Consider the following 27,817-nt stretch of genomic DNA (forward strand, 5'->3'; position numbering starts at 1 on the left):
AGTCCCTGCCCCTTTTCTCATTCCCATTGCTTCTGCATTGGCTCAAGTTAGCATTTCCCATAGGTGGTGACCTGCAGCCTCCTAACTGACCTTTTTACCTCCAGATTTTCCCAGCACCCATCCATTTTTTGTTAATTGGTGACACTAGTAACAATCTCTCATACCCATGTTTCGCCCATTTACAAACTCTTTTCATAAATGTTGTCTAAAGTGATCTTCACTACAACCAAATGAGGTATGGGGAGGATGGAAGCAATTATCCTCATTTTATTTTATTTTATTATTTTTTAAAGATTTTATTTATTTATTTGACAGAGAAAGACACAGCGAGAGAGGGAACACAAGCAGGGGGAGTGGGAGAGGGAGAAGCAGACTCCCCGCCGAGCAGGGAGCCCGATGCGGGACTCGATCCAGGGACTCCAGGATCATGACCTGAGCCAAAGGCAGTCGCTTAACCAACTGAGCCACCCAGGCGCCCAATTATCCTCATTTTAAAGGAAAACTAGGGCCTTATAGGTCAAGGGACTTGTTCCAGGTTACTCAAACTCAAACTCACCCCCTTCTGAGTGCAAATCCAGTACCTTCCTCTCCGTGTCTGTTTGACTAAGGCACTGGGCTGTTAAACAATTTTATGGCTTCTTGTTCCTTAACATAGTTGACAACTTTGTTAGTTGTTAGAGCTCAGGAGAAGCATCTGTTTGATGAGAGACTTTTGATGCTCTCAGCCACTCTTGCTAAATCCAAGATTAATTAGAGAGTGCAACTAAAGTCCTCTCCTGTTCCAGAGGCCTCTTGGGTCAAGCCCCGTCGTTGGCATGGGGGAATTTTCATAGACAGAGGGAGGTTCTGCTTGAAACACTGGCTCACAGGGTTTTTCCTTGCTCATGCTCTGAGAAGGCAGCCTATGAGGGGCAGGTCTGGGGTCCAGAACACAAGCGTGTGCCAGGAACAGCTCTGGTCCAGGAAGGCTGCTGAGTGGTGTCCCGATTCCTTCTTGTTCTAATGTAAGACTAATTGTCTTCTGAGTAGCACTTGCTTCTGCTTCATTAATTTCATTTATTGCCTCATATGTTCATTCATGCATTTATCCATTCATCGAACATATATGTAGCACCATGTAGGCATTGGGGATGCAAATAAGAATAAGATGTGGTCCTTGCTGCTTCTTTCTTTCTCTCTTCAGACCTGTACTGGACATAATTAGTCCTGTGCCTACTTCACCAATCCCCCCACCTTGTCCTCCAAAGAAATACCATGCTCACAGCCTTCCTGCCAAGTGGCCAAATGTGGCACCATCAGCTTCACTGATCCAAGAGGCAAGTTATCATTGAAAAATCCCAGGGAAGGAGTCCAGTTAGTCCCCATTGGATTATCTGTCCACTTTTAAAAAATAAGTGTATGAGTTACTATGATTGGGCCAAACTTGTGCACATGTTCCCACTCTTGTGGCCAGTGGAGTTGAACTCTTTCCAGAAAACAGGAGAAGAGTACCGAGTAGGTAAATATTTAAAAGATAAAAACAGTGGGCCCCTCTGGCTTTCCACAGCATAGGGGTAGCTGGTATTGTCGCATAGCCACCGCTGTGTGTCCCCTCATCCTGAGGGGGCAAAGTCCTTCAGTTAGCCTTAGAAACATTTCACCTTGGAACCATTCTCCTGGTCTGGTATGTGATCCAGTTATTTCATACCCATCCATCTCATGAGCTTCATCTTTGTTTAGGGCAGCTTTAGACCTCCTCCTCACAACCAGTTGCCCCCCTAAGGAATCTGACATTAATCCATGCAGGTGGGATTAATGCATGCCAAGGAACAGGCAGGCACTGCAAGATGGTGGGTTCCTAACAGGGATGTTTCCAATTAATCATCCTCGTGTCTCAGATGGGGAGAGGGCAAAGAGCCACTGAGGGCATGTCAGCACCAGCTTGCTACATGGCTTCCAGTTAGCGGCAGGTGCTGTTTTGTGAAAAGCCTGCGGCCGGGATTCCACCTCCTTGTCAGTGAGTATGCAGCTCAGTTGAGTGTTTCTGGGTGTGCAAGTTCACAGGGTCATAACTGTGAACCTCTCTGCTCCTCTGCCACTCACTGCCCAGAGATCAGTGGGTCTGCGTGAGAGCCTGCAGTTGGGCCTTAGTAGGATTTTGCTGAAGCACAGATTTGTGTCTAGGCAAAGGCAAAATCTGACTGCATTCACTTTGATCCAGGCAGATGTGGAGGCAGGTGTGGAGACATCTGCCTTATGAGCCAGAGTTCTCCCTTATCATCCAGCTGAGGGCCAGGGGTGATGGTGGACAGAGGAGATGCCGCCTGCTCAGGGCTGTTAGCTAGCTGAGTGACGCTTAAGCAAATGGCCTTTCAGCTCTTTTCATCTGATCTTGAGAGGAATTCCTTTACCAGGCTCCTGGCCGAGTAGAAGTGAGGTCAACACTCCAAATTAGATAACCAACAGAAGGTCATGGTCCAAGATATCCTAGCTCTCAGAGTTGCCTATGCCTTGGGACTGGCCCCATTAAAATTAGGATATTTCTACTTTCTAGGCTATACTCTCTCTTTAGGGCCACATCTGCCACCGAACTGCTGGGCACCACCAGGTGGGCCTAGATGTCTTTTGTTATAGAGGGAACCATATTGCTGAATTGTGTTTGTCAGGAAATGCCGAGCTTTTCTTCCCATACTAACAAATGATTGTAGCTTTTCTCATTCTGCAACCACATGACTGCGAGTACTTTACTGGAACTTCACTTCTTCAGAGCACCTTAGCTCTAAGTTCTAGATGGCCAGCTCTGCCAGATTCCATCCACGTCATTTATAAAATAAGTCCAAGTAAGTCATCAGACGTGGACCTTTGCTCAGGCTTTGTTATAATCAGACATCCAGTTCTCTTCAGCTACTCAAGTTTGACCAAGATCTTGTCTTTTCATTCCCTATAGCTTTCCTTTTTCATTTTCATTAATTTCTAGACTTTTAGCTTCAAATATGTTTGATGATTGGCCTATGGTTGTAATATTGTTCAAAAATATTTTCTGCTTCTCTGTGGAGCAGAATTATACTTCCTCACCCTATTGATGTCAGACCTGGTCATATAACTTTCTTTGGCTAATGAAATACTACCAGAGTGACACATGCTGCTTCTGAGCAGGTCACAAAGGCTTTTGTGCACTTCACCATGTTGTCTTTTTTCCTTTTCAGGGGACAACTGAAACCAGTATTGCAATCATTGGATAGATCCCTTGTGGTTATTATTTTAAGTGACACATCCAGTATTTTATACAGGGGGATAAGCTCTCAAGACCTAATTTAGTCCTGGTTCCTATTTTTCTCCCCCAGCCCTGTCCTGAAGGCTCCTAATCTAGATGCCATCCTGAAATGAGATAAGCTAATTGTGGGAAGGGCAAAGAGGGAGGCAAGAAGCAGAGGTGTTAGTAAAGATGTGGCTCCAGAGGATGGAGCCAGAAGTGAGAGGAGCTGATTACATTACAGTATGCGGGCTTCCCAAGTGCTATGTCTGGGAGCCCTCTTGCGCCAGCACAGAAGTAAAATCTGGTTAAAGGGTGAGCAGGGAACTTTGACAGTGCCCAAAGATTTCCCCAAGGCAGATGTTTTTGCCTCTTGGCAGCCTATTCCTGGAGAGGAAAGCAAAGAGATGGACTTAACTGTCATTTGGAATGACTCTGTCCCTGTGGTGAAATTGGCCAGCCAGGACCGGGAATGTATTGAGGCGGCTTCCTAGTTTGGTTTGCTTCCTGGAAGTTGAAAGCTTCATTGCTCTGAGCATATTTCTCTTTTATTGTTATGCTTTCCAGTGCCCCAGTCTTCAGCTTTATCCAGCACAAAACAATTTGGGCACAGGCCCCAAAGAGGACTCCAACAGCGTGTATAAGGACTCCAGGTCCTGAAATTGATATGTTTCTCTTCCCGTCACCTCTATTCCCACACATTCATATGACATGAATTTGAAATGCCCTATTCATATAAAGGCTCCACGCTGTTTCAAGCCATCCCAACAATGGGTAAAATGCATTTAACCTGTCCCTTTTAGTGCAAAAAGACAAAGCCTTGCTAAGCCACACTGCAATTAGCTTTGTATGTTTCTTGTCACAACCACAGCCTGCCCACAGTGAGACCAAGATGAAAGGCCATTCCTGCTGACTGTGACTCTGTGTGAGTATGTGTGTTTAGGCACTTACTTAAAACATAACCACAGGCCAACATGCCTTTATCGAAGCACATGGAGATCATTACTGCACTTGCATTTTGGGTTGGAAGGAAATACAGCAGTTAACCACCTGAAATCTCAATAGTAAAAGAACACCGTGAAGTTCTACAACTGTGGGACAAAAGATTGCAAAATGTAGGTTCCGTTAAAAAATTAGGAAGTGAGTTATGTTACAAACTTGAGCAGTTTTGTCACAGTGATTAGTAGAGCTTATTATGTGTGACTAGAAGTGTCCATTTCTACAAAGAAATGGAGAAAAGAATTAGAAAAATATCAGTTGTTGTATCTTTGATCCCAACCCCACTGTATTCAGACAACGCAAACAGAATTTCTCACAAGCTTTCAGTATGTAAAAACAATGCACTTGTATTACTAATATTTTAGATTTGTGTTGATAGTCTTTTGCCAGCAGCAAAGGTGACCCCCATTAAAAGTTCTGTCCCAACAGTTTTCCTCTTGATTAGGTGCTCCACCAGACTCATTTTCTTGGAGAAAATCCCATTCAGGTCCTGGAAAGATTAAAGCACCTTAAACCTTCATTCTAAATTCAGTTCCTCTGGGAAGTAGGTTGAGATCCAGAAATCCTGAATGAAGCCACATGCTATGGGAGACAGCTTGGGTTGGCTTAAATTAAAGCTTGCTCTCTTGAGGGCCATAGACACCACAAACAAAGCTTTCTCTACTGTGTTCCGCTACTGTATTCAACGCAGAGTAACTCTTAATGTTCCTAGGGTTTCCTAAATGGCCTAGAAATAAAGCTAACAGAAGAGGGCAATATATTTCAGTTAACTAACTTTAACAGTATACCCAAAGTTATTTCTTTTCAAATAGCTCATGAAAGGCCTTGGTCAGAATTTTGGTGGCAATAGAATTACTTGAACATTAATCCAACAGCTGTCCTTTAGGTCTCCAGACTGTGAGCACATTAAGAATGAAACACCACCCTGGATGCTATAACCTTTATAGGTCTGTATTTCTTTTCCACAAAATAAAAAGAACAAAGTCACCACTCTCACAACAACTGGAAGAAAACTCAGTAGAAACTCAACACTTTTTCAATGAGAAATACTTGATGTCATATATTTTGTTTAATAAAGACTGAGTTGGTTGTACACTAAGCCAATTTAAGAATGTGATCTGTAACTCACAGTCTTAATTACATGGAGAAAAAGTGAATGGGTTCATTAATGCTGTGAAAAGGAACAGTGACCTACCTGCCAAGTGGCAAGGTGGAAATAATTAATCTGGTCGATTAAAAAGAAACAGATAATTTAAAATGCAAAGCCTTCCAGGTGGTGCACTGAATTCTGCTATCTGGAATTGCAAATTCTTACTGTCAATTTTGGTTTTCTCAGTACACTTTCCTTGTCCTTTTCTTTTTCTTTCTTCCATGGCTCAAATCTAATAGAAAAATCTTTCTACGCTATAAATCATGACCTGCTTCTTTATGTCTTATGTTTTAAAATATTTATTTATTCTAACATGTACTCTAGAAATGCTCCAGGGGATTAACAAGTCCCTAGAACCATCTCCAGGATTCCATTTTCTCTTTGTTGAGGGTCTGTTATGTCTTACTTTCCCTTCAAAATCGTTTGCCCTTTTTCTGGGGTTTTAATAATATTTTAAAAATGCTAGAGCCTGAGCCACACTGTCTGGGTTATCTAATCCCATTTATGATCCTATAACCTTGAGGCTTGCCATGGCCTGGCTGTCAGCACCAGATTCTAAATACATAGGGTAGTGCATTTGCTCCATGGAACCGGAAATTAGTCAAACAGTTACTTTTCTACAAACGTACATAATTCCTCTTGACATTTACAAGCAAGTAGTAGTTCTTAGACGTAGAGTCATCTCAAAACACCTCAGCTTGCAGCGAGTGGCTACCTGCAGCAAAGCGCCGGGGCAGGTATTTGTGCAGAGCGGCAGGCACTCGGCTCCCTGGCGCCCTCCGCTCCCCCTGCTTCCCCACCACCCCCCAGTCACCCAGAGCGCCCCCGCCTCGCCGTCGCTGGAGAGAGGAAAAAAAAAAAAAAAAAAAAAAAAAAAAGAACCTGTTCGTAGCTTAATCCTTTTCAGCTGGTCCAGACTCAGTCCCAGGACAAATATTAATATCATGTTCATTTTAACCAAGGCAAAGCTTTATAAAAGCATCGAACAGCTCAAGGGAAGGCTGTTTTTACGGTGAGAGGCTGCCTGTAAATTTCTGGTTGCTAAGGAGGAAAAAAAAATCTCATCTAAAAAAACCAAATGTTGCCGTGGTGAAGTGCGACTTGAAAGTCTCTAGTTCCTAGGTGTTAGACTTGGCAAGTTGGAAATAGCGAGGGAGGCGAAAAGACGCTTTTCCTTGATGTGCTCAGACAAAGCAGTACATATTGTCAGCTCCGCAGGAGGCGCGCGGCGGCCATATGTGCGTCGCCCAGCTAAATGGAATGAACAGCTGCTGCCAGGAATCCAATTTCTGGCAAGGAAGCAAACCCAAGTCCTCCTGTTTCCAAAATAAAAATCACCAGAGGGATTCCCCTTCCTGCAGTTCCAGCCAGTAGTTTTATAAAAGCATAAAACATCGCTGTATTGTGGTTTATAATAATCCCTTACATTTGTAGAGTATTTTACAGTTTACAAAGCGCTTTACATACATTATCTCATTTGAGCCTCGTAATAGCCCTGGAGAGTACAAAGCACAGATATTGTGAGTCACTTTTCACAGATGGAAAAAGGAAGGTTCAGAGTGTGATGAGGTGGTGAGCTGGGTGCCACAGCCCAGGTCTCCTCCTGCCTGGCCCAGGACTGGCCATGCAGAGACCTCTTGGGGTTCTGCCAAGTGGGGGGGCATGTCTCAGGGACCCAGCGAAGGGACCCTTTTTTGTGCAGTTGAAGTGAAGTTGCAACTTCAAATCGCTTTATTTCTTTTGTGCAAGCATCCATTCACTCTGCCAAAGGACTTCTCTCGCACTTTCTGAAGCAGCAAGGGAGGCAAGTTAGGTTGCAAGGGAGCAAAGGGGAGAAGAGAAAAGCTGCCCTGCACACTGAATGTGAATTTGGTTTGCCCTTGATGGCAGTCAAAGCCACCACTTCATTTTAAGCATATACTGGAGGGATCAGCCAAGGTCATACTGAGCTTCAGAACTGCAGGGAGGAAAAGAACGTGGATATTGTTCAGTTGTTCTCAGACACTGCCACCTCTGTACAACCCTTTGCAGAAAAACAGGTTTTTCTCCTGGAACTGCCTGGCTTGTGCTCATTGTGAAAGCAGATTTACAGAAAGGATCTACAGAACTTTTTATACAGGAATCTCTCGAACCTTAGGAAATGATGGAGTGCTGGTGCAGAATAGTCCTATCCTATAGGCTAGAGGACATGGTGGGTGCATGCTGGACGGGCTGTCATGGGCCACTTTCCTTCCGAAATAGAGAACTGCTTTCTGGTAGAGACTTGGAGACTTCTTTAAAACAGACCTCGTTTCCTGATCAGGTCTCACTGGGCCTACTACAATGCCTTTGGGATTTTGTGCTCTTTCGTTCTAGTTGCAGAATTTGGCATTAAAACATTGCTGCTGGGGGAAAAAAAAAACAACAACATTGCTGCTGGAATCAAAATGCCAGGCTTATTGGCTTGCCACCTGTGTGAGCTTGAGCAAGTTTACTTAAGCTTTCTGTGGTGCCAGAATGTGCCTTACCTGAAAATGTGGGACTATTAATAAAATCTGCTTCACGGGGTTATTGTAAGAATTAAATGACTATTATTTGTGGAGTGCTTAGAACAGTGCCTGGTGTGAGGTGAGCGTTCTCTCAGGCTCTGTTAAATCTAGTAAGGCTGTGCTTTGGGCAGCAGCAGACCAGTTCCAGCTGACCCCTTTCTGCTCCCTGAAGATGTGCCACTTATGGAGAGTGGTTGGTGATATCCCTCCTTCTTGGGTCGGCTTTGACCCGGATGTACCTTCCCAAGATCCTCCAGGGAGATGCACAAACCAAGGGGCACTTTGCCTCATTGATCTTTCATCTGCAAAGCAGTCAGGATTTGCAGGAACACAACATATCTTGGTTGACAGCATTTACATTGTTGGTGTCAAAGCAAAAATTGCATGGGCCAAAATTAAACATGCGAGGAAGACTTTATTCAAGGCTGTTGCACTAGGGAAGAGAGGCCAGAACTCAGTCTGAACTCAACTCCACTGCAACAAAGGGCGGTAGAGTTTTCAAGCATTGGGGTTGAGAGAATGATCATCGGCCATCTGTGTTTGCTAACTGACTTGACCAAAAGAAAAGTAAATTTTCGTATCTTTACAAGTTGTCATTTTACAGCTTAGAGCAAGGTGCCTGCCGAAGTTAGGCTTTTTCTCTCCCACAGGAACTGGGACATGGGGGTGCTATCTCCTTTGATGATTACATTTCCAAAGGCTTGTCAAGCTGAGGGAAATGTTAAGACCCTCTTTGTCATCAGTGTTTTAGAAATTGGATGGTGATTTGATGCAGAATGCCCCTCCCACAGAATTCCTTTAGAAGGTGAACAGAAACAGTGCAGTTTCCCTATTAGGCCTTGACAGTGGGCCAGTTTCTGTTGGTTACCTGAGTGTCCAGTCTCAACACTTCTCTCTTTCAGAAGGCACTGCTGCAGGAAGGAGAGAGCCTCATTTTACTTGCTCTCTTAAGCCCTCTGAGTCCTGGTCTCCTCCATAAGGCGATGTCCCTCCCTTGGACCAGAGATTGACACTCCGTTGTTGAGTCCATCCAAGGTTCCATGGTTTTGAAAAGAACCACATAGTGAAAGGGAGCAGAATATGCCACCCCAAAATGTGCCACTTTGGCATGTGGATTATTTTGAGCTGAAAGCAATGAAGACCCAACAGACTCAGGAAACACTTTTACCTTTTCCTTAACTGCCTAAAAGAATTAAGATAGGGGGTCTGGCCCAGAAAGAGAGCTATTACTGGAGATAACTTTTTATCTGACCTATCTGTATGGCATGGCAAACATTTAATTTCATCTGCTCTTTTTATCCTCCTGAGAACTGCCCTCCTCCCCTCTCCTCCCCACGCCCCTATCCTATTCCTTAGCTCAGGATGGCATATACAATTAGCTGACGTGCCTTTGAGTCTCATATTTTTATGGGGCTCCCATACAAATGATTAAATTTGTTTTTTTTTTCCTGTTAATCTGTCTTTTGTCAATTTGTTAGGCCAGCCAAAGCACCTAGAAGAGCTGAAGGGAAAACTTTTCCATCCCTTCAACAGTAGAAGAAAAGGCAGGACCTCAGCTAATTGGGGCTTTGCCCTGAATCTCAAAGGGGATGCTCTGTAAAGATATAGGCCTTCTCAGAGGAAGAAAACCCCTTATAGATTCCCACTCTCAACCTGGGTCATAACCAGCTCATTGGCCCTCAGGTACACACCCATTTCCTTTGTGAAAACTCAATTCCCATCCCTTCCCTGTAATTTGGTCTGCAGAAACCATCTGGGTCTTCACAAAATGATTAGCGATGCCCCCTGCTGTTTAAACCTCACAAAACAGCCAGGGAGGAGGGCTCCCTGTTGCCTGGGGAAGCGTAGTAGGCCTGAAGTCTACTGGTCAGACTGATTTTTCATTATTTCTACCATGGTGAGCTGCAAGAATGCTCATTCCTTCACCTCTTATGTTGTGTTTGCCAGTCTCACCCAGTGGCCATGTTAACTTTGAGGGATGATACAATTTAAATTGATATTGAGAAGTATTTCCCAAATTTGCAAGGTGTCATTCCTCTTCTCTTCCACCTTCTCCCCCTTCCCCCTTCCCCTTGAGGCTATAAGCCCCATTTTTGTGCACAAGGGTGTTTTGTTTCTTTTCTGCTCTGCCCTCAGTTGGGGGAGGGGAAGATTGCTGGAATGTTGAAGGAGCTATATTACCCCAGGGCCATCCCTGTCCTCCTCAGGCCTTCTGTATGTGGATGGGGTGGGAAGGTTGTCAGTGCTTGCTGTAGCCCATGGATTTTTGGAATCCAGAGTTATCGTTAAATCATTGTATTTTAGCCACTTGAAGGAACCAGTTTCGGCCTTAAAGCATCTGACCAGCAGAAGACCAAGTGTTAAGGGTCCGCAGAGGTTTGAGCAAGATTCAGTAGCACACTGAACTGCTTTGTTTTCGCCGCAGGCGGGCCAGACTGAGGACAACATGAAGCGCTCCAAGGAGCCGGAGTTCACACTCACCTTTGCCCCGGGCCAAGTCTTACAAGGGCTTCAACTGCTTTTCATGTTGGTTCTAAGACGGTAGTATATTCGTAGAGCACCCACATATAAAGAGTACTGAGACTCTGGACATTTGGGGGAAGAGACGAAAGGCACGCTGGGTGGCATCTGACACGACACAGGCTCTGACCTGGAGTTTTTGAGGGCCAGAGGATGAATCCTCATGGATAAGGCCCACAGGCTGCGTATGGAACATATAGGAAGACAAGGCTCTCAAAGTGCATTAGACCATGATTAAGCATGTCAAAAATGTTGCAGCAATGTCAGAAAAGTATGCAGTAATATGAACAGCCTCATAAAAATGCCCAGCCAAAAACAGCTACGTCAATTTTGAAGCCCAGTGCAAAATGAAAATGCGGGGTCCTTTGTTCATAAATCACTAAGAATTTTAAAACAGTGACAGCAGAGGATTAAACCTAGCATGGGACCCTTCTGTGTGCAGAGCTTTGTGTGACCATACAGCCACCCATAAAGTTGGCTCTGTGTCTCCAGGAGAATTAATCCAAACGTGATTGGATTAATTGGGTGAATCATCAGAACTTTCCTGCGTTCATTTTACATAGCAATCAGAGAAGGAACTAGGCCTTCTCCACAGAACAGTGATGCCAGCAGGGGAAACGTGTGGGGTGGACCTCCCTAGGGTCCAGTCTGAACAAAGGTGTCTTCAGTCTGTGGTGGAGACTCTTTTCCCTGTTCCTCTTCCTTCCTTTCTTTCAGAGGAGGGGGTCCCTATTTCAGGCTATCTGCCAGGATCTGTGTCTGGTCTGGAGTTGCCTTGGTTCCGTGGAAAGGTTCCCTTTACACGTGATTTCTTTCCCACCTCCCTTCTTCCTAAGCAAACACATAGCTCTTTAAAAGATTCTGAGGTTTGGGTTTTTTTTTTTTTTTTGGCAAGTTCTGTGGGCTTTTATTAGATGTACACTGTAATTCCAAACTGTGATTACATGATGTCTGGCTTTCCCTGAACTCGAATTTAATATCCTGAAAAATGGGAAGCTTTATTGCAAGGCTGAAGTACACCAGAAGTGGGGGACCTGGGGGTGAAGCCTTGAGGGTCTGCTGATTGCTTTCATTCCACCTCCTAAAATCTCTAGCTGGCTGTGCTTGATACTTGGTAACCTCGACTTTGCCTTTTAGATGGCCTTTTTCATCCTCTTGAATTATGTTTATTACACAGTGGTGGTAAACATTTTCTTTTTTTTTTTTAAAGACAAATCATTCATAGCTCTACAACCTTGATACTCCAACTTGTTTTCACTTTTCTACCTTCTCTTATTGTCTGGATTATATTTTTGATTGTTGCATTCACATTGGAGTTTTAACTTTTTGTTTGGCAGTTGTATTTTAATTCCTTTTATACTCATAAAGGTAAAACACATTTATAAACTTAATAAAGATGAACAATAAAGCAAACAAGAAGCCTTAGAATTGCCTGCAAATGGAAACCAAAGCAATAATCATTTAGAAGCAGAGAACCTAATAAAATAGAGCTGAAGTGATCTTGGCTGTTCCCTGGTTCTGTGCCTTCATTTTACAGAAAAGGAAACTGAGACCCAAAGATTAAACGAGCTGCCACACAGCTCCTAGGGGCAGTCAGGACTAAGCAGGCTGCAAGTGACTTGTTTTGTTTTGTTTATACACCGTGAATAGTTCTATTTCCACACTATTATCTTTCTATGGGAAGTAAGTTCTTTGTCTCGCCTTCATTTGTGATATGAGGGAGTTGGAACAGATGCTCTTAAAAATCCTTCCAACTCAGAACTTGGAATTCAACTTAAAATGAACACAACTGGACCCTTGCCTAGTCAGCCCAAAGGTACTACTACACACATATGAAAAATGTGGTAGCAATTAGAATGTTCACTATTTTAGCTAGATGTGTTGTACCGCGGCTTACCAGATCCGTATGAAAACTTAAGACTGCATCTGAGACTGAAGTGTGCTGGCACATTCCAGACTGCTCCACAAGCCGGCAGTCTCATTTTAAAATTACTAATTGAGAGAAAAGCCACAGGATCTTAAGCAAACAGGAAAGGGCGATCCTGTTCTGAGTGGAGTAACCACCCCTTCGGCCTTTCAGAGCACTTTTCAAGCAGAGCGAGGCCCCCTCTACTGGTGGGATTCATCATCCACCAAAAGTCAGAATTTGTTAGGTTTGTGGGAAATGGGGGAAAAAATCATAGGATCAGAACAGATTAGAATTGCAAGGAAATGTGAATACCTAAGTCTCAGCTTTTCAAACTATAGAAATGATCCCTGAAAGCATAGTATTTAAATCTCAGTTTTTCAACCAAGGAAACCGAGATCTAGAACGTTTAAGCTTTTTTTGTCATAAATTTGTTAGGCAACATTCTACTGAGGAAATTTTCACAGTAGGTGGCAAAAATCTCTGTATTAAAGTGTGAAGTTAGCTTTTGGAAAATAGAAGCCCTTGACAAATACTTACTGAATCAATTATAGGTAAAAATCCCATTTTTGCTTAGTGAAGAGTAGGGTTCTTCCACACCCTCACGTGGAGTTCTGTGCTCCATTTGTCTAAACTAAGTTTTCTTAAACTCTTGTCATTTAAGTACTACTGACATGCTTCTTGACACAGCTAAGTACTTACTGTGTCTTATTATTTAATATTTTTCTTTCAGTCAAGTCATTTTTTTATTTTAGCCTCATCTCATGCAATAGAATTCATGAAATTTCAAGTTTGATGTGTCATGTGTGTGTGAGTGTGTATACAAATATAATAAAATAAATATATGGCTATTAAAAAATGTTCTTCTGTGTGTCAGCTAAATTCAGCTCATTTAATTATCGCATGTGTTTACTATGCTTTAGAAGATACTGAGGTAAATATACTTCATGTTTAAGTCATATAAATATAGTAGTCAGAATTTCAGCTTTCCATCAAAGGCAAGTTTTTTATTGTCTTTCTTCACCTGGCCTCTCCCTTTGCCTTACCCTCTGTCATGAATCTTCCTTCATTTCCCTTTCCATTCTCTCGAAGTTCTTTGGTTCAATATTCATATTTCCTTTTCCCCGTTGAGGTGAGGAAAACTTTACCTCTCTGTCGCCCACTGGGGACCGTGCCTCATTTGATACTGAACTCTGGGAAAACCATATTGAAACAAACTGGTAATTGACAGAAGGAATAAAAAGACCTTTGTATTCATGTCTTTTTCTAGGAATTAGGACTTGAGGAATACTGAAAAGTGATGTTATTTCTATTTCATCCTTAGAGTCAGCCTTCTCCGAGGAAATGGCACATAAACACAGAAAGTCCAATTTATAAAAACAAATTTAATAAATTATTCCTTGAGGAATATAATGGAGAGTCTGTTTTTGTCTGGGCACTGTGAAAGCTGGAATACCTGTAGGGGAGGATGGGGATGAGAAAAAGGCTGATCTTCATGAAATCTTTTCCCTTATTAAACATTCCTGTGTTATTAATTGAAGCTTTGTTTCCTCAGTAATAAAGGCAACCATTATGCATTTGTTGCTGGGTGAATACACTCAATCCCCAGCGAGTTATAGCTTGGTACCATTGTGAAGCCCCAGTTATTTACAGTGGATTATTTGTATTGAAGCCAACCCATAGCAGATCTCAATTTTGAAACCTCTTGTCATTATACTTTATTTTCTTTGTTTTAATTTTGTATGTCATTTCTGTTGACCCTTAATGAGAAGTAAATAGACTTTTGACACAAAATTTATATTTTTAAACAACTTTAGACCTAAAGAGCGCAGAAAGAGTTGCTTCGAATACCAGCTGTTTTATAAGCAGTTCACTACATAAAATTATGTAGAAAACTCTTCTTCCAAAGGAAAAAAAAAATCAGTGACTGAATTCTTATTTTGGTAACATTCACAAAGTAATTTCAGAATCATATGGAAAATTTACAGAAAATAGCTTATGAGAACCCACATAAATGAAAACTAAAGCTACAGCAGTGTAATTCTATATACCTTCTTATTCTGGGAAAATTTAAGCATATTCAATCCTAATAACAGTTGATCTTAAGAACATTAATTCAAGACACCAGAACCCACAGGGAGGAATGGGTGCTCCGCATTTACTGTGGCTCCCCAAAAAGGTCCTTTCTGATGGCAAACAGATGGAAACCCCATAGAGAGGCAGATTTCCGCTGTAGCTATCCCAGGGCCGCACCATGCCTTTGAAATGACATCAGCCAGGAAACCAGTGACTAGAGTTTCAGGTTTCATAGAAGGATTTTGCTTTGCTTTTTGTAGGTCCAAAGATGGCAAGAGGAGGCAATAAATTCTGTCTGAGAACCTCTCCTGGTAGATGTTTAAAGAGATTATATGAGTAAATCAACTGTCCCAATCCCCCCATGTGATATGGACCATCCGGTTTGAATTTGAATTTTCTTCATCTTTCTTCTAGAGAACTGATGTAAGCCAACAACTCAGAATAAGTTGGGCCTGATAGGTGGAATGCCGTGCTGTGGGGATTATCAAAAACTCAAGTATTTATTTTTTATGAAGCTTTTCCTATAACCAGGTTTATGACTGGAAAGGGCCAAGGCTGAAATACATGGATTAGCATTTCTCACTGGAAAAAAGATTAGGTTGCCTCACTTTAACACTTAGGTTTACTCTACGTGAATAAATGCTGCCATTGTTTTCATTTTCATTTTTATTCTTCTATTGTTATTGAGCTTTTACTGAAACAACCTTATATGAATGTGGAGGAAGTTCTAAAATTGAGGAATATATTTTCTGTATGAGTCATGATATGCATTGGTGTTTATCTTGTGGTTCTGCCAACAAACAGTGAGCAAGCCTTGGACTTAGGGCAGCTTTTTGGGGTAGAGCGATTTGATTCTGCATTTACTTCTACGTAAGTGAATGCTCTTCCAAGAATAGCATTACCAATCTCATGAGTAGCTGCTATAATTTTCAAAAGACTGCGTGAACATTTAATACTAATGAAGGCAAGTTTTCAGGCAATGTCTTTACAAAGGTCAACTAACTTTGTCCTATTCACTGGTATCTAAGGATTGATTCTGGGTCTCAAGGACGACTGGATGACTAAAGTGTTGGCACCATGCATAAAAATTCATCACCTCCTGGGTAACACTCAAAATTCTGTGATCTAAGTATGGCCAATGTGGTCGGGGTGCTTTTAGGTACAAGTAACAAAAAAATCTGGCTCAAGCACGTTTAAACAATAAGGTAATTTGTTTTTTCCATTCTATAGGAGAACCAGAGGTAGGTCAGGTTCTAAAGAAGGTAATATAGTGGCTCAAAGATATAATAAAAGACACCAGTTCTCCCCGCCACCCACACCCACCTTAAGCTTAGGTTAGTTTCTGTCATGGTCATAAGATGGTGGCAGCAGATTCAGATCAGTCATGCCCAGAAGAAGAGAGTCCTTCTTATATCTTTTTTTTTTTTTTTAAAGAAAGCTTTCTCAGCAGCCCTTCAAGAGACTTCTCATGCCTTAGTGAAGATTGGACCACATGTTTATCCTGAAAGTAATCAGGGAAAAGGAGGATTACAACAATGGACTTAGACCAGTGATTTTCAACCTTGGCTGCATTTTGAGAAAGATACTGATACCTGGGTCCCACCTCTAGAGATCCTGGGATGCAGCCTGGGACACAAAGAGTTCTAAAAGCTCCCCAGGTGATTTTAATGTGCAGCAAAGCATTTGAGAACCATAAATTTAGACCAAATATCTGGAGGGTAGAGGTAGGAAATGAATATTGGATTATAAATTACCGTAGCCACTACATATTATTGTATTTTCAATGTAAATCTTAAAAGATGTATGTGCATATATAAATGCACACATGGGATTTGGAGTCAGGTTTGGAGGAATCCATATTTATAGGGAGACCAGATGAATGTGGTCCCTATTAGGAAGACAAATTTGGATACATCCAAAGCCAATCAAAGCCATTTATGAGCATGGTTATAATAATGCATATATACAGTGACTTTTGACTTTAGCAAAGTGTAATAAATTAAGAAGTGATGACGGTAAAGGATACTTATGAGTCTTTGAAGAAAAAAAGTATGAGAATACTCTTAAATTCTGGAAACCCTCTTTAAAAAAGTTTCCACTGTCAAAGAGCTTCTAGATAACTTCAGTATTTTTCACATTCCCTCTATGAAAGCCAAAGATTTCTTAAGAATTCTTGAATGCATGATATTAAATTAAAAAAAAGGGGGGCACCTGGGTGGCTCAGTTGGTTAAGCAGCTGCCTTTGGTGCAGGTCATGATCCTGGGGTCCTGGGATCGAGTCCCTGCAAAGAGTTCCCTGCTCCGCAGGAAGTCTGCTTCTCCCTCTGCTCCACCCCCTTGCTCATGCTTTTGGTCTCTCTCTCAAATAAATAAAATCTTTTAAATTAAAAAAAAAAAGATTTCAGGGTGCAGTTGGTTAGGCTTCTGACTCTTGGTTTCAGCTCAGGTCCTGATTGCAGGGTCATGAGATCGAGCCCCAAGTTGGGCTCCAGGCTAAGGGCAGAGTCTGCTAAAGTTTCTCTCTCCCTCTCCTTCTGCCCCTTCCTGCCTCACGAGATCTCTGAAATAAATAAATAAATCTTTAAAAAAATAAAACAAGAATAAAAAAATATTTCACTATAACATGGATGGATCTAGAGGGTATAATGCTAAGTGAAATAAGTCAGTCAGAGAAAGACAAATACCATATAATTTCACTCATATTGGAATTTAAGAAACAAAACAAATGAACAAAGAAAAAAAAGAGACTTAAAAAAACTAAACAAACCCAAACTCTTAAATACAGAGAACAAATGGATGGTTGCCAGAGGGAAGGAGGGTGGGGGATGGATGAAATAGATGAAGGGGATTAAGAGTATACTTATCATAATGAGCACCGAGTAATGTATGGAATTGTTGAATCACTATATTGTACACCTGAAACTAATATAACACTGTATGTTACTTACATTGGAATTAAAAAAATAAATAAATACAAAAAAGGTTTCACTAGTTTAAAAGCTATACAAATACCCCAGACAGAATGCCTTAAAAAAATTCAGATGCCCTGACTTTTTCCAATTATCCATTTTTTTATCATTTCTTTAGGCTGGATATCAGGGTCATTTTATTCTCATATAGACTGTGCCCCACCCCACGCCACCCCCAGGGTGGCCAGCATGCAGCATCACGTGGTCACTGTTATATTTGCACATACAGAACAGTGCTTCTCCACCTTGGCTACACATTAGAATCATCTGGGGGGACTTTTTAAAGACTGACCCCTCCCTCCCACTGCCATCCCCATAAGTTGAAACCAAATCTTCAGGGGTTAGGGCCTAGGCATCTCTATTTTTGAATAGTTTACTGGCTGATTCTGACACAGAGTGAGGACTGAGAGGTATTAGTACAAAGAGAGAAAAGGAGGTAGATAACAGGGACATAATCTGTTCTCTCGTTCTTAGCTTGCTTTTAATTTTTCCTCCCCCAGATCGAAGCTAATCTGAGTAAGCAATCTTGTGGGAGAGTGTGAGTAAGCCCTTAAGGTCTTGGGTCAAATGGGTTTTGCAAGTAAAGGTAAAGCTTTATGGAGCCTCAGAAGTCTCTGGTAACACTCTGTAAATACCTGTGGAAGCAGCCGGCCCTCTACTGTGATTTCTGAGTAAGTACGTCATACGTAGCCCTTTGCACTTGAGGTGCAGAGTAGCCTCATGACAGCTGTTTTTGCTGTGGTTGGTGGCTGGAGACCATAATGGAGAGAAGACAATCACTAACCTGAAGAAGGGTCGTAAAGAGTGATTTTTTTTTTTAAAGAGCTGATGAAACAACAGGTGGGTCAATAATCTTTGTGCCCAACCCAGATTGTACCACAGCTAAATCTACGCCCGCTGCAAACAACATGTGCTGCACACTCGAGTCCCCTCCAGCACATTCTGGAAACTAGAATATAATTTAGGCTGGCGCAGGAATATGTTCGCTGAGTGTACTTTGGGGAAAGCTTATTACACCACTAATGAAATAATCAGCAGCAACACTAGTAGTGAAAGTCATAGCTCTGGAAAAAGAAACACTTGGCATTGATAGCGTGTCAGAATAATTTGGAAAAAAAAAAAAAAAACAAACCTAAGAGGTGGACGGTGGTGAAGTAGAAAGAGCAATGGATCGGAGCTAGTAGTCCTGGGTTCTGATCCTGGCTTTGCCACTGTTTGGCTCTGTGATTTGGGCAAGTCCTAGTATTCTCTGTGAGCCTCAGTTTTAGGATTTAAGAGATGAGCTAGTCCAAGCCCTGGACTCACTGTTGCAGATGCGTTCCACATTTTTATCATAATACCCAATCTGTAATTTAAAAAATCTATTAAGTCATATCTACAAATGTCACAGAAGAATCCATTTATGATTTTCCATTTTAGATTCCACATGATTATTTCTAGAATAATTTTACAGTTTTGCCAACCATTTCATTATCGATCTTCCATCCACTGTCAGAAAAATTGTCTCTTTAGTTTCTGAAAAGGACTAATAACTACTTGCAGCATCTTGGTCAAATCATGCATAGCTCACCTTTGTTCTTTGGCACATTGTCAAAACACTTTAAATGTAATGAATCAGTACAAGAACAAAAGACCAGTACACAAAAATGCTGTATTAACTATAGAAAAAGTTTTACCTTTCTAGTAGATACACGGAACATGGATATGTGGTATTGCCCTTGTAATAGAATCTTTTTTTGGAAAACTGTTATGATTCAATTCCTGAAGCTTTCTTTTGCTTTACAATATTAGGGTGTGATCATCTCTTGCTCTAAATATAGCATTTCCTGACTCAACAATGGACTAAACCTTTTATTCCCCAGAGTGTATATTCTTCTTTCCATATCCGAAGTGCATAAACTCTAGGGCATGGCTTTGTCAAATTTGGACTAATTAGGACCAAGAGGTTGAGTCTTCACAGAATAGCTTCTGACCTTATGCAGCAGAGACAGAAACACAAACCAGCCGGTAGTTTCCTGGTGAATCTTGACAAGCTCTTCAAGACTCTGTGGACACTTTGTAGACATACTTTTTACAGCAGTTGCCATGAGTGCTGGTAAAACCTTTAGTAATGTGTCTTTTATCTTAAGCATTTGCCTCTGTACTAAAATAACTGGAAACATAATAATAGCAATAAATGCTTTCTCACGAACCTTATTAAGGTCCTGTTTGCACAGTACAGTTTTGGCCATTTGTTATTTTGAACCGAGAGATCCAGTCAATGATAATGATGTGTTTAATTTCACAAATGTGCAAATTTCACTTTCGAACAAGGACTTGGACTCAGTTTACATGTCCACCTAATAATATTTACAATCAAGTTACCAGCAGGTCCTGCTTAAACTAACAAATGCCTATCTTTCATTCTAGAAATGTACACAGAACTCTCTATTTTCTGAACATTTTTCCCTATGAGGGCAATTCCTTTTCTAATATAAACACATTATGATGTTGTAGACAGGATTTCAATATGTGATAGGTCAATCTTGGCCCAAATCCAAGGGAGCTGATTTTATTAAACCACCAAAAGAACCCTGATTTCTTGTGGACTCAAGTGTAAAGCAATCACCTTGTAAAGACTCACTCTCCCCCCTCCCCAAGGAGAATATTAAAACAAGACCACACTATACCTATGATTAATTAATTAATTACCTCTGGCTAATGCCTGGCTCTATTTTTCAATATAAAATGATTATGGCTACAGAAAAGTCTCCTCTAGAGTTAAGAGTATATTTAATTCCCAATGTCACAGAACATTAAAAAAAATATATTGTACTCTTTAAAATTTCAGTCACTGTTTTTCTATTGAGGTCGAAGAGAAAAAGATAAGGATTACTGCAAATATACAAAGAAAGCTCACTGCATTCTGCAAATTATATAGATCCAGTGCTTTTGGTTAGGTCCTCTTAAAATTTCTCTGGCTTTACCAATTTGAGAGTTACTTTTTATTGATAAGTGTTATCTCAATTTGCAAAAATGCATGGTTAAATGGTTTCTAAAGTCCCTGTGATAATCACAGTGCTACTTACCTGACACTTACTGCTAAAAGGTTGGTATGCATCTTTTATACCTGCTTGTGGTTTCAACTGCCAGTTATCAGAGAAGTGTCCTTATAATTGACAAAAGGGAGAAAAATAAAAGATAAAAAAGAGAAAGAAAAGGAGGGCAGTAAGGCAGATAGATTTTTCATTTCTTATCTTGTGATACATTCTGTAGCAGTAAACACTACTCTCTCTTAAATAGACCCTTTGAAGGCAGAAAAAGAAAACACTCCAAGAGAAAGCTTTATAAACTGGAGATTGTCTTCCTGTTCATCGTGGCTTTGTCCTTTTGGAAAGTCTGCATGACCTCTCCTCCTTGCATTAAATAAGACAAGGGTGCAAGGACTGATGATTTGATTTGGTGAGTTAGTTACAGAAGTAGCTCTGGCATCTGTTATTTCCATTCTGTTATCCAGTACTTCTGTTCTGTTAATGGCAGCAGACATTTGATTAAACTGCTGAGATTTGGACCTGAAGGGGATCCAAGGTGGGTCGTGAAGTAAATCACATAGCTACATCTCCGCTTCATCTTCACCTCACCTGTTCCTCTATTTCCAGACTTCTGGCAGACTGGCCGCTGGAGGCCTTCACCTTGGGCAGGAGGAGCTCTAATTATTTCAAGAATAATTGATTTAAAAACGCATATTATAATATCCTGTTACTAGAACTCCTGCAGTATATATCATTTACGTATCATTTGTGGTATAACATTTTTTGGAGGAATTAAAAGCAAATTTCCCCTTCCCCACCAAATAGATAAATTAGTGGATAAAACTAAAAGGGTAAGAGAATTAAATAATTTCTAAGTATTTACAAAACTCTTAATTTTTGCACAACCCATAGCTGAGAACAAGGACTGCCTTTTATACTTTCATAGAGTCATAAGAAAAAGCTCCAAGTAGAAAAAGGCAAAAATCCTTATTTCTTTGTAGTAATCAGTATGTTGTAGCATCCAACAAAAAGTGACAACAGACATTTATCTAATGGGTTAACATTTACCGTAAGCCCAAATACCAGAAAACATTCATTTGAAATGTAATTATATATTTTGTTTCTTGACTGATTTGTTTAAATAGCCAGGTCATAAAAGCAGTCAACTTTCTACAGTATGGTTGTACAGAATCAGATGTAACAGCCAGAAGTAATTGTAAAAAGCATCTAGCAGTTCAAATGATGTGGGACCTCAAGGGGTAAATGAATTTCTGAAGGTAAAAGTTGACTGTGGATGGTCTGGAACTCATACCTTAGTATTTTCATTGTCAGTTCAGTGCTTACTTTTCCCTATGCTGCACACATTAGAAAGCTTTTACATTTGATTGTCACTATTCACAAGGAGGCACAATCAATCCTGGAAAACCAAAAATGGAAAACTAGGGGAAGGATTCTATAAAACAAGATAAACCAATAAACCACATTATGGAAGAAAAATTAAGCCACAGACCAAACCTCATAACCTGAAAAGAGCCAAAAAAATAATTCTCATTCATTTAGTACTTGTACTTCAACAAGAGCTTAGGCCAAGGTCCAAACTTGACTCAGTTGAGACCCAGAGGCTACAGGACTAAAAAAATGGAGTGGAGGTATACAGTTCAGCTCAGAATTGGTCTTATTGGACAGCAAAGTCTATCCCGGGATGGCACAGTGGACGGGTCTTGATTGCTGATTGAAGAAAGGTCCAGCCACGGGCTAGCAATCATTTACATGGTGGTCACCAGAGGAATGCAAACATACCCACTCTAACAGTTCTTTGGTTTATGCCACATCCTTTCCTACAGCCTAAAATTAGGATATAAACTATGGAGGGTAACTGGCTTATGTAAAGATGTCACTCTAGCAAGTGTTGCTTGAGGGCAAAACCTGGTGACTTCTGGCAGAGAGAATACCAAAGTGAGCTATCTCATACTGAGTGCTCCTTACTCAATTAAATGGAAAGATTCCTCAAACAGAATATTTGTTATTATAATTTTAAATGGTCTAGGCTCAATATGTAGCATGTAAAGATGCCAAAGATAAATACAGATAGAGGACAAATATAAATAACAGAGCCATTCTGATAAATGCCATTATCAGACATAACTATATATTCCATCCTATAATCTCATAAATCAAAGCTTTTTATTATTATTGTTATGTTAATCACCATACATTACATCATTAGTTTTAGATGAAGTGTTCCATGATTCATTGTTTGTGCATAACACCCAGTGCTCCATGCAGAACGTGCCCTCCTCAATACCCACCACCAGGCTAACCCATCCTCCCACCCCCCTCCCCTCTAGAACCCTCAGTTTGTTTTTCAGAGTCCATAGTCTCTCATGGTTCGTCTCCCCCTCCGTAAATCAAAGCTTTTAACTGTCTGGATTCATAGGTGACTGTATTCTTTCCAGTATGCATTCTTTCTTCTTCCAGGGGTTGTTCAGTAATGGCAGGTATGTTCCTGCCATAAAGTTCACATTGTTGTAGAAACTGGACACATTCTTGAATAACACTGTCAAGAAGCACAATCATGTGTTTTGACATGTTTTCTAATAAGGACAGGAAGCATCTTTTGGCATAATACCAGGTATCAGTTCCCAGTTTCTTATGGTAAGGTTCCAGGCTTTTGATAACCCGAGAAATACCAAAGTCATAATTTCCTTTGGCACAATAGAGGGTCCCTATCACCAAATTCACAATGCAGAGGTGGTAGATTTTCTTATCTGGGTCATCATAGGACAGCTGCTCTTCCTCCTTTTCGATCTTTCTCATCAACTCCTCAGCTTCTTCATTCTGACTTGTCATAATGTATGAAACACACAGATTAGCCAGCACAATAGCACTGACGTTCAGGATGTTGTCATAATGCTTCTTGACTATGGGTTCATAGAAACCGATAGCTTCTTTGTATTTGTTTTCCTGCATGAACAGGACGTGAGCCACATCCAGCTTCCACACATCATGGTCATTACAGAATTCCACAGATTTGCGGAAGATCTTTTCCACCATTGGATAATTCTCCAGGTTCCAGTAGATCTTTGCCTGGGCCATCAACACGGGAATATACTTCTCCAGAGTGTCATCATACTCATTCACTGCCTTTTTGACAGCTTCATCGTCCCTATTGTGTCTTGCTTCCTGAACTTGTATGGTGAGTCTCCGGAGCTGTTCAGTCAGCATCCCTGCTAGCCCATCAAGCTTAACGAAAGCCTCCTCAAGGGCTGTCTGGCAAGTGATCATGGCATCCAGGAAGTCATAGAGATAGGGTGTGAGCAACCTGTAGGTCAAATGGGCATTCTCTGCCAGGACATCAGCTGCCAGGTCAAAATACTCATACTTACAGTAGAGCAACAGCAGGTTGCCAAAGGTCTCTGGGGGAAAGGGGTTCTGTTGGAGCAAAAATTGTAGCTTTTCAAACCCCTCCGTAGGCCTGGCGTCCATGTTCATGAGCGCCTGGTTGTGCAGGGTCACGGGGTCTAACTCTTCTTCTGCCCGAGATGGCATGTCAGTGAGGGCTTCCTGGGCCGCCTCATAGTTTCTCAATTGGTACTCGATGGCTGCCTTGAGGTTGAAGGCTTCCACCAGGGCAGTCTGGTGAAGGACTAAGGTGTTGCCAACGCTTCGAACATCAATGCCCTCCGTGGTCATGCCCACACCTAGCTCCGGGTGCTGGCGGATGCCACGCTCAATGATGTCCGCGATGTACTTGAGCGCCGGGGCATAGTGCCGGCGGCTGTAATAGGCCAAAGCCAGGTTGTAGGAAAGGTCAGGCCGGTAGCCCGAAGCCTGGAGGCCCGCCAAGAACTTGGAGCACGCGGCTTCATACTGGCCCTCCTTGTAGAGCAAACAACCCAGGTTGACCTGGCCGTCGGGCTCGTTCTCGCCCCCACCGTCCTCTCCCCCTTCCCCACTCAGCAGCTGCTCCACCAGGCTCTTGGCCCCTGGCAGGTCGCCCTCGCTGTACTTGATCGCGGCTTGCAGACGGAGGACCCGGCTGTGGTAGGCGGGGTTGTCCAGCAGGAGGAAGGCCACCCGGGTGGCCTCTGGGTAAAGGCAGGCCTTGTACAGGGCCTGGGCCTGGTACAGGCGGTACTGCTCCAGTTCGGGGTGCAGCTGGCCCAGCTGCTCATAGCACTCGGCGGCCAGCGCGAACTCCTGCAGGCGGTAGTAGCAGTAGCCCAGCAGCGACAGGCCGGCGCGGCTCCTCGGGCTCCGCTGGAGCTCGCCGCCCAGCAGCTGCACCGCCTCGGCGTAGCGGGAATCGCGGATGAGGCGGTACACGACGGCGGTGAACTCCCCATCCGGGATCTGCGCGCCGCTCAGCCCGGCCATAACCGCCGCGGTGGTGGTGCGCGCTGGTTACCACGGCAACAAGCCCGCCGGAAACGGAAGGCTGCTTGTCCTGAGATTACTTTGTAACGGAATAAGCCCGTTGCTATAAAAAGTAATCAGTGAAATTAGTCTTTCCATTATTAAATCTGTCCTCGAAGACTTTAGGCTTCTAAGGCCGTTAGTTACGCAAGACTGAACACAAGCTTCTAGGTAGCTCAGAGATGAAAACTCCACTTCCCAGCGTGCACCACTCTAGTCGCGGCGTAGCCGGAACGTGACCGCGCTGCATGCTGGGGCCCTAGTCTCGCGGGACCGACTCACAGGCATGGGGGGAGATGAGGTGTCAGTACTTTTTCCCACCTGTGTTTTATGGCGATTGCTGGCTGCCAGTTGTATCATTTCGGTGTCTCACGTAGGGGAGCAAGGGTTATTGTCTGAAATCCCTTGCTTTTTAAGACTTTTTTAGTGTGCAGTGCATACAAACAGTGTCGGTTCGTGTTTTGTGCTTGTAAATTAGCGGGAAGGAAAAGGTGGATATCTCCTTGGAATTGCCCTGGAATTAGAGTAGGTTCTTTTTTTTTTTTTTTTTTAAGATTTTATTTATTTGACAGCGAGAGAGGGAACACAAGCTACCCCGAGGGCATACTTTCTAAGAAGGTAATATGGAGAGACCAAAAGTCTTTATTTTTGTCGTTTTCACAGGTGACGGTAGGAAATGGTTTTGTATTATATGGTACTGTGAGACATTCAATTTTAGATTCAAGTGTCTCCATCCCCTTATTTTTCATAAACAATTATTACAGAGCAGATGGCAGCGTTTAAACTTGGCTGCATCTCCTGCCCTGGTCCTCTGGCTTTCACTGCAAAAAAGAAACCATTCTTCCTTGATCTGCCTAGATCTCCACTGGTCTTCTATCATTTGCATTGGCCTGTCTAGTGCCTAAGATAAACGGTGTCCAAATAAAAGCATGTCTTTGCTATATACTTAAAAGACTGCAGTGCAAGTCCTTAATCTTCCTCCTTTATAGTTTTGCTGCCCATGCAGCTTATCTATATGTAAATTTTAGACACGACCCCAACCATATTGTATTATTAGGCCATTTATGTCCTTTTTTTTCCTGATCTTAATAACCACTCCATATTCTGTATATTGCAGGTAAAGAATCTGTGTACTGGAAAGGTTTAAGTTACCTGCTTAAGACCACACAGATAGGTAGCAGCTGTGCCACGATATCCAACATCTAGTTTCAGTAGAAAATAGTGACTGATAAGTAACTCATCACGTCTATCCTGTTTAGATGAGTTTGTAAGAGCCTAGTGTTTGGGGCCAAGTTGTAGAATGGAAGGTTAGTGTCGTTTTCGTCCATTCAACCAACCAACTGACCGACTTGGTGTGGGCAGTAGAAATTTGAACTTCCAGATCGGAATGGCAGCTGTGAGCAGATATTAGGAATTAATTAGTGGGTGGGGTGGTATAGCTTCTAGTCAGTCACCTGGTGTATCTAGGAGGAGCCTTCTCCAGGTGTGTGATTGTTCATATCAAAAAACAACTGACTTTATGTACTCATTCAGTCTTCTCTCTTGCTGAGAAATTGGCAGAGCTGTGAAGTTCTGAGTGGGACCAGAAAAGGAACTTGCTACTGCATGAATACCAAGAGAGGAACAAACTACATATATTTCAGAGGGTTGAGTGGGGGCTCTCACACACCTGCGATACCCCGAGAAAACAGGCAATGAAGACTCCTATAACTCTCCTCAGACACTTCTTTCAACCCAACCTCTGGGTGCACCCTTTTAGGGCCTTCAACTCAGCAGGTATGTGGTTTGACAGAGGCTGATTAGTGCTGCCCAATAATTGAGGCGTGGGTGTGGGAGGATCTTCACCTTTATGGCTGCCTGACAACATTTGTCCCTTGGAAACTCAGGCACAGTATTTTAAAATCCTTATGTATGAACTGTTACTTTGGGTAAGTTACTGTTAAATCAAGGTAAGACAACAGAACATAGAAATGGGAAACTACCTTTTTATCTTTGGTCTGTCAGTCTTTTTTTCAGAATTGGATTTGTATCATGAAAGCATTCATCTTCAAATGGCTTCTTGGAAATGGATGAAAAATAGAAGGACTATCTGCTCTCCCCCAAATTTCCCTGATCCCTTCAGGAGTCAGTTGGGGGCCCCTCTGTGTTGGTGCCTGTCTGTGGGCGTGGCAGCTGACGGGGGCAGGAGGGAGGCTGCTCTGTGTCTTTCCCCTTGTTTCATGTGCTACTGTTCCTGAGGCCTGGCTTGAGAAAAGCAGGACATTCGGTTTAGACAGATGGAGGGCAGGGTCATTTTCAAAATGAAATGAGTGCACAAATCACACTGTGAAATTGGCATGACCATCACTGCTGCTGTGAACACTGACTTATTTAGTCTCTGATAGGCAGTTGGGGAATAGATTAGCGTTTTTTGGGGGGAGGGTGAAAGAAGGCCCTTTAATTAATGATAGAAATTCTGGAAAGCAATAAATGGGATGGAATATTATAGAATGTCATAAAGGCTCATTTTGTTTCCAACAGAATCTTGAAAACTGGAGCATGTATCAAAAAGTAAATGTATCGTACCTTTCCTAGCAATAAGAAAGCACTTGGTGGTTGCAATAAAATGATTTAGTGCCTTATTGAAAGAAACGAGGCTTTGAGAAAACGGTGTTGGGTTCGATGGATTTTGCTGCATGAGGGAGGCATGTTTACCACGTAGAAGAGTTCCATTCAGGCAAAATGTGTAGGAGCTAAAAGCATGAGGTTTGGTTCTTCATATGCTTATGTTTCTGCCTGCTAAACCGTGAGATGATCAAATCCTGTTCTATTTGTGTGTGTAATCTATTGGGCGTTATCTTGTAAAACAGTTGGAAGGTATGATTTCTTATTTATCCCTCAAAAGGAATCCTTTCCTATTGGTAAATAGGTCATTTCTGAACATCTCAACTACCACAGCCATGGGCAGACATCTTCCTTGATAACGGAAGACCTTCTGCAAAACCATTTGCCAGTTGTTCTTTCTTTTTCC

The 27,817-nt window shown here is 42.1% G+C and overlaps 1 protein-coding gene and 1 long non-coding RNA gene across 2 annotated transcripts in view; one reads left to right on the plus strand and one right to left on the minus strand.

The window, feature by feature from the left end:
* The window catches only part of LOC110591821, a 55,995-nt gene extending 32,606 nt beyond the window's left edge, over nucleotides 1-23,389 (plus strand). Inside the window, exon 3 of the long non-coding RNA XR_006539741.1 lies at nucleotides 23,368-23,389. This is a non-coding gene — a long non-coding RNA (uncharacterized LOC110591821). The remainder of the gene's footprint in view (nucleotides 1-23,367) is intronic.
* On the minus strand, nucleotides 22,537-24,768 carry LOC110591820 (tetratricopeptide repeat protein 30B-like). Its single transcript, XM_021702756.2, has 2 exons — nucleotides 22,811-24,768; nucleotides 22,537-22,576 (listed from the first exon to the last, which is right to left on the minus strand). Exons 1-2 carry the CDS (start codon nucleotides 24,766-24,768, stop codon nucleotides 22,537-22,539), a joined length of 1,998 nt encoding a protein of 665 aa, XP_021558431.2.
* Nucleotides 24,769-27,817: the final 3,049 nt, after the last annotated feature.

This window comes from Neomonachus schauinslandi, chromosome 3 (assembly GCF_002201575.2).
Source record: "Neomonachus schauinslandi chromosome 3, ASM220157v2, whole genome shotgun sequence".
Taxonomy (NCBI): Eukaryota; Metazoa; Chordata; class Mammalia; order Carnivora; family Phocidae; genus Neomonachus; species Neomonachus schauinslandi.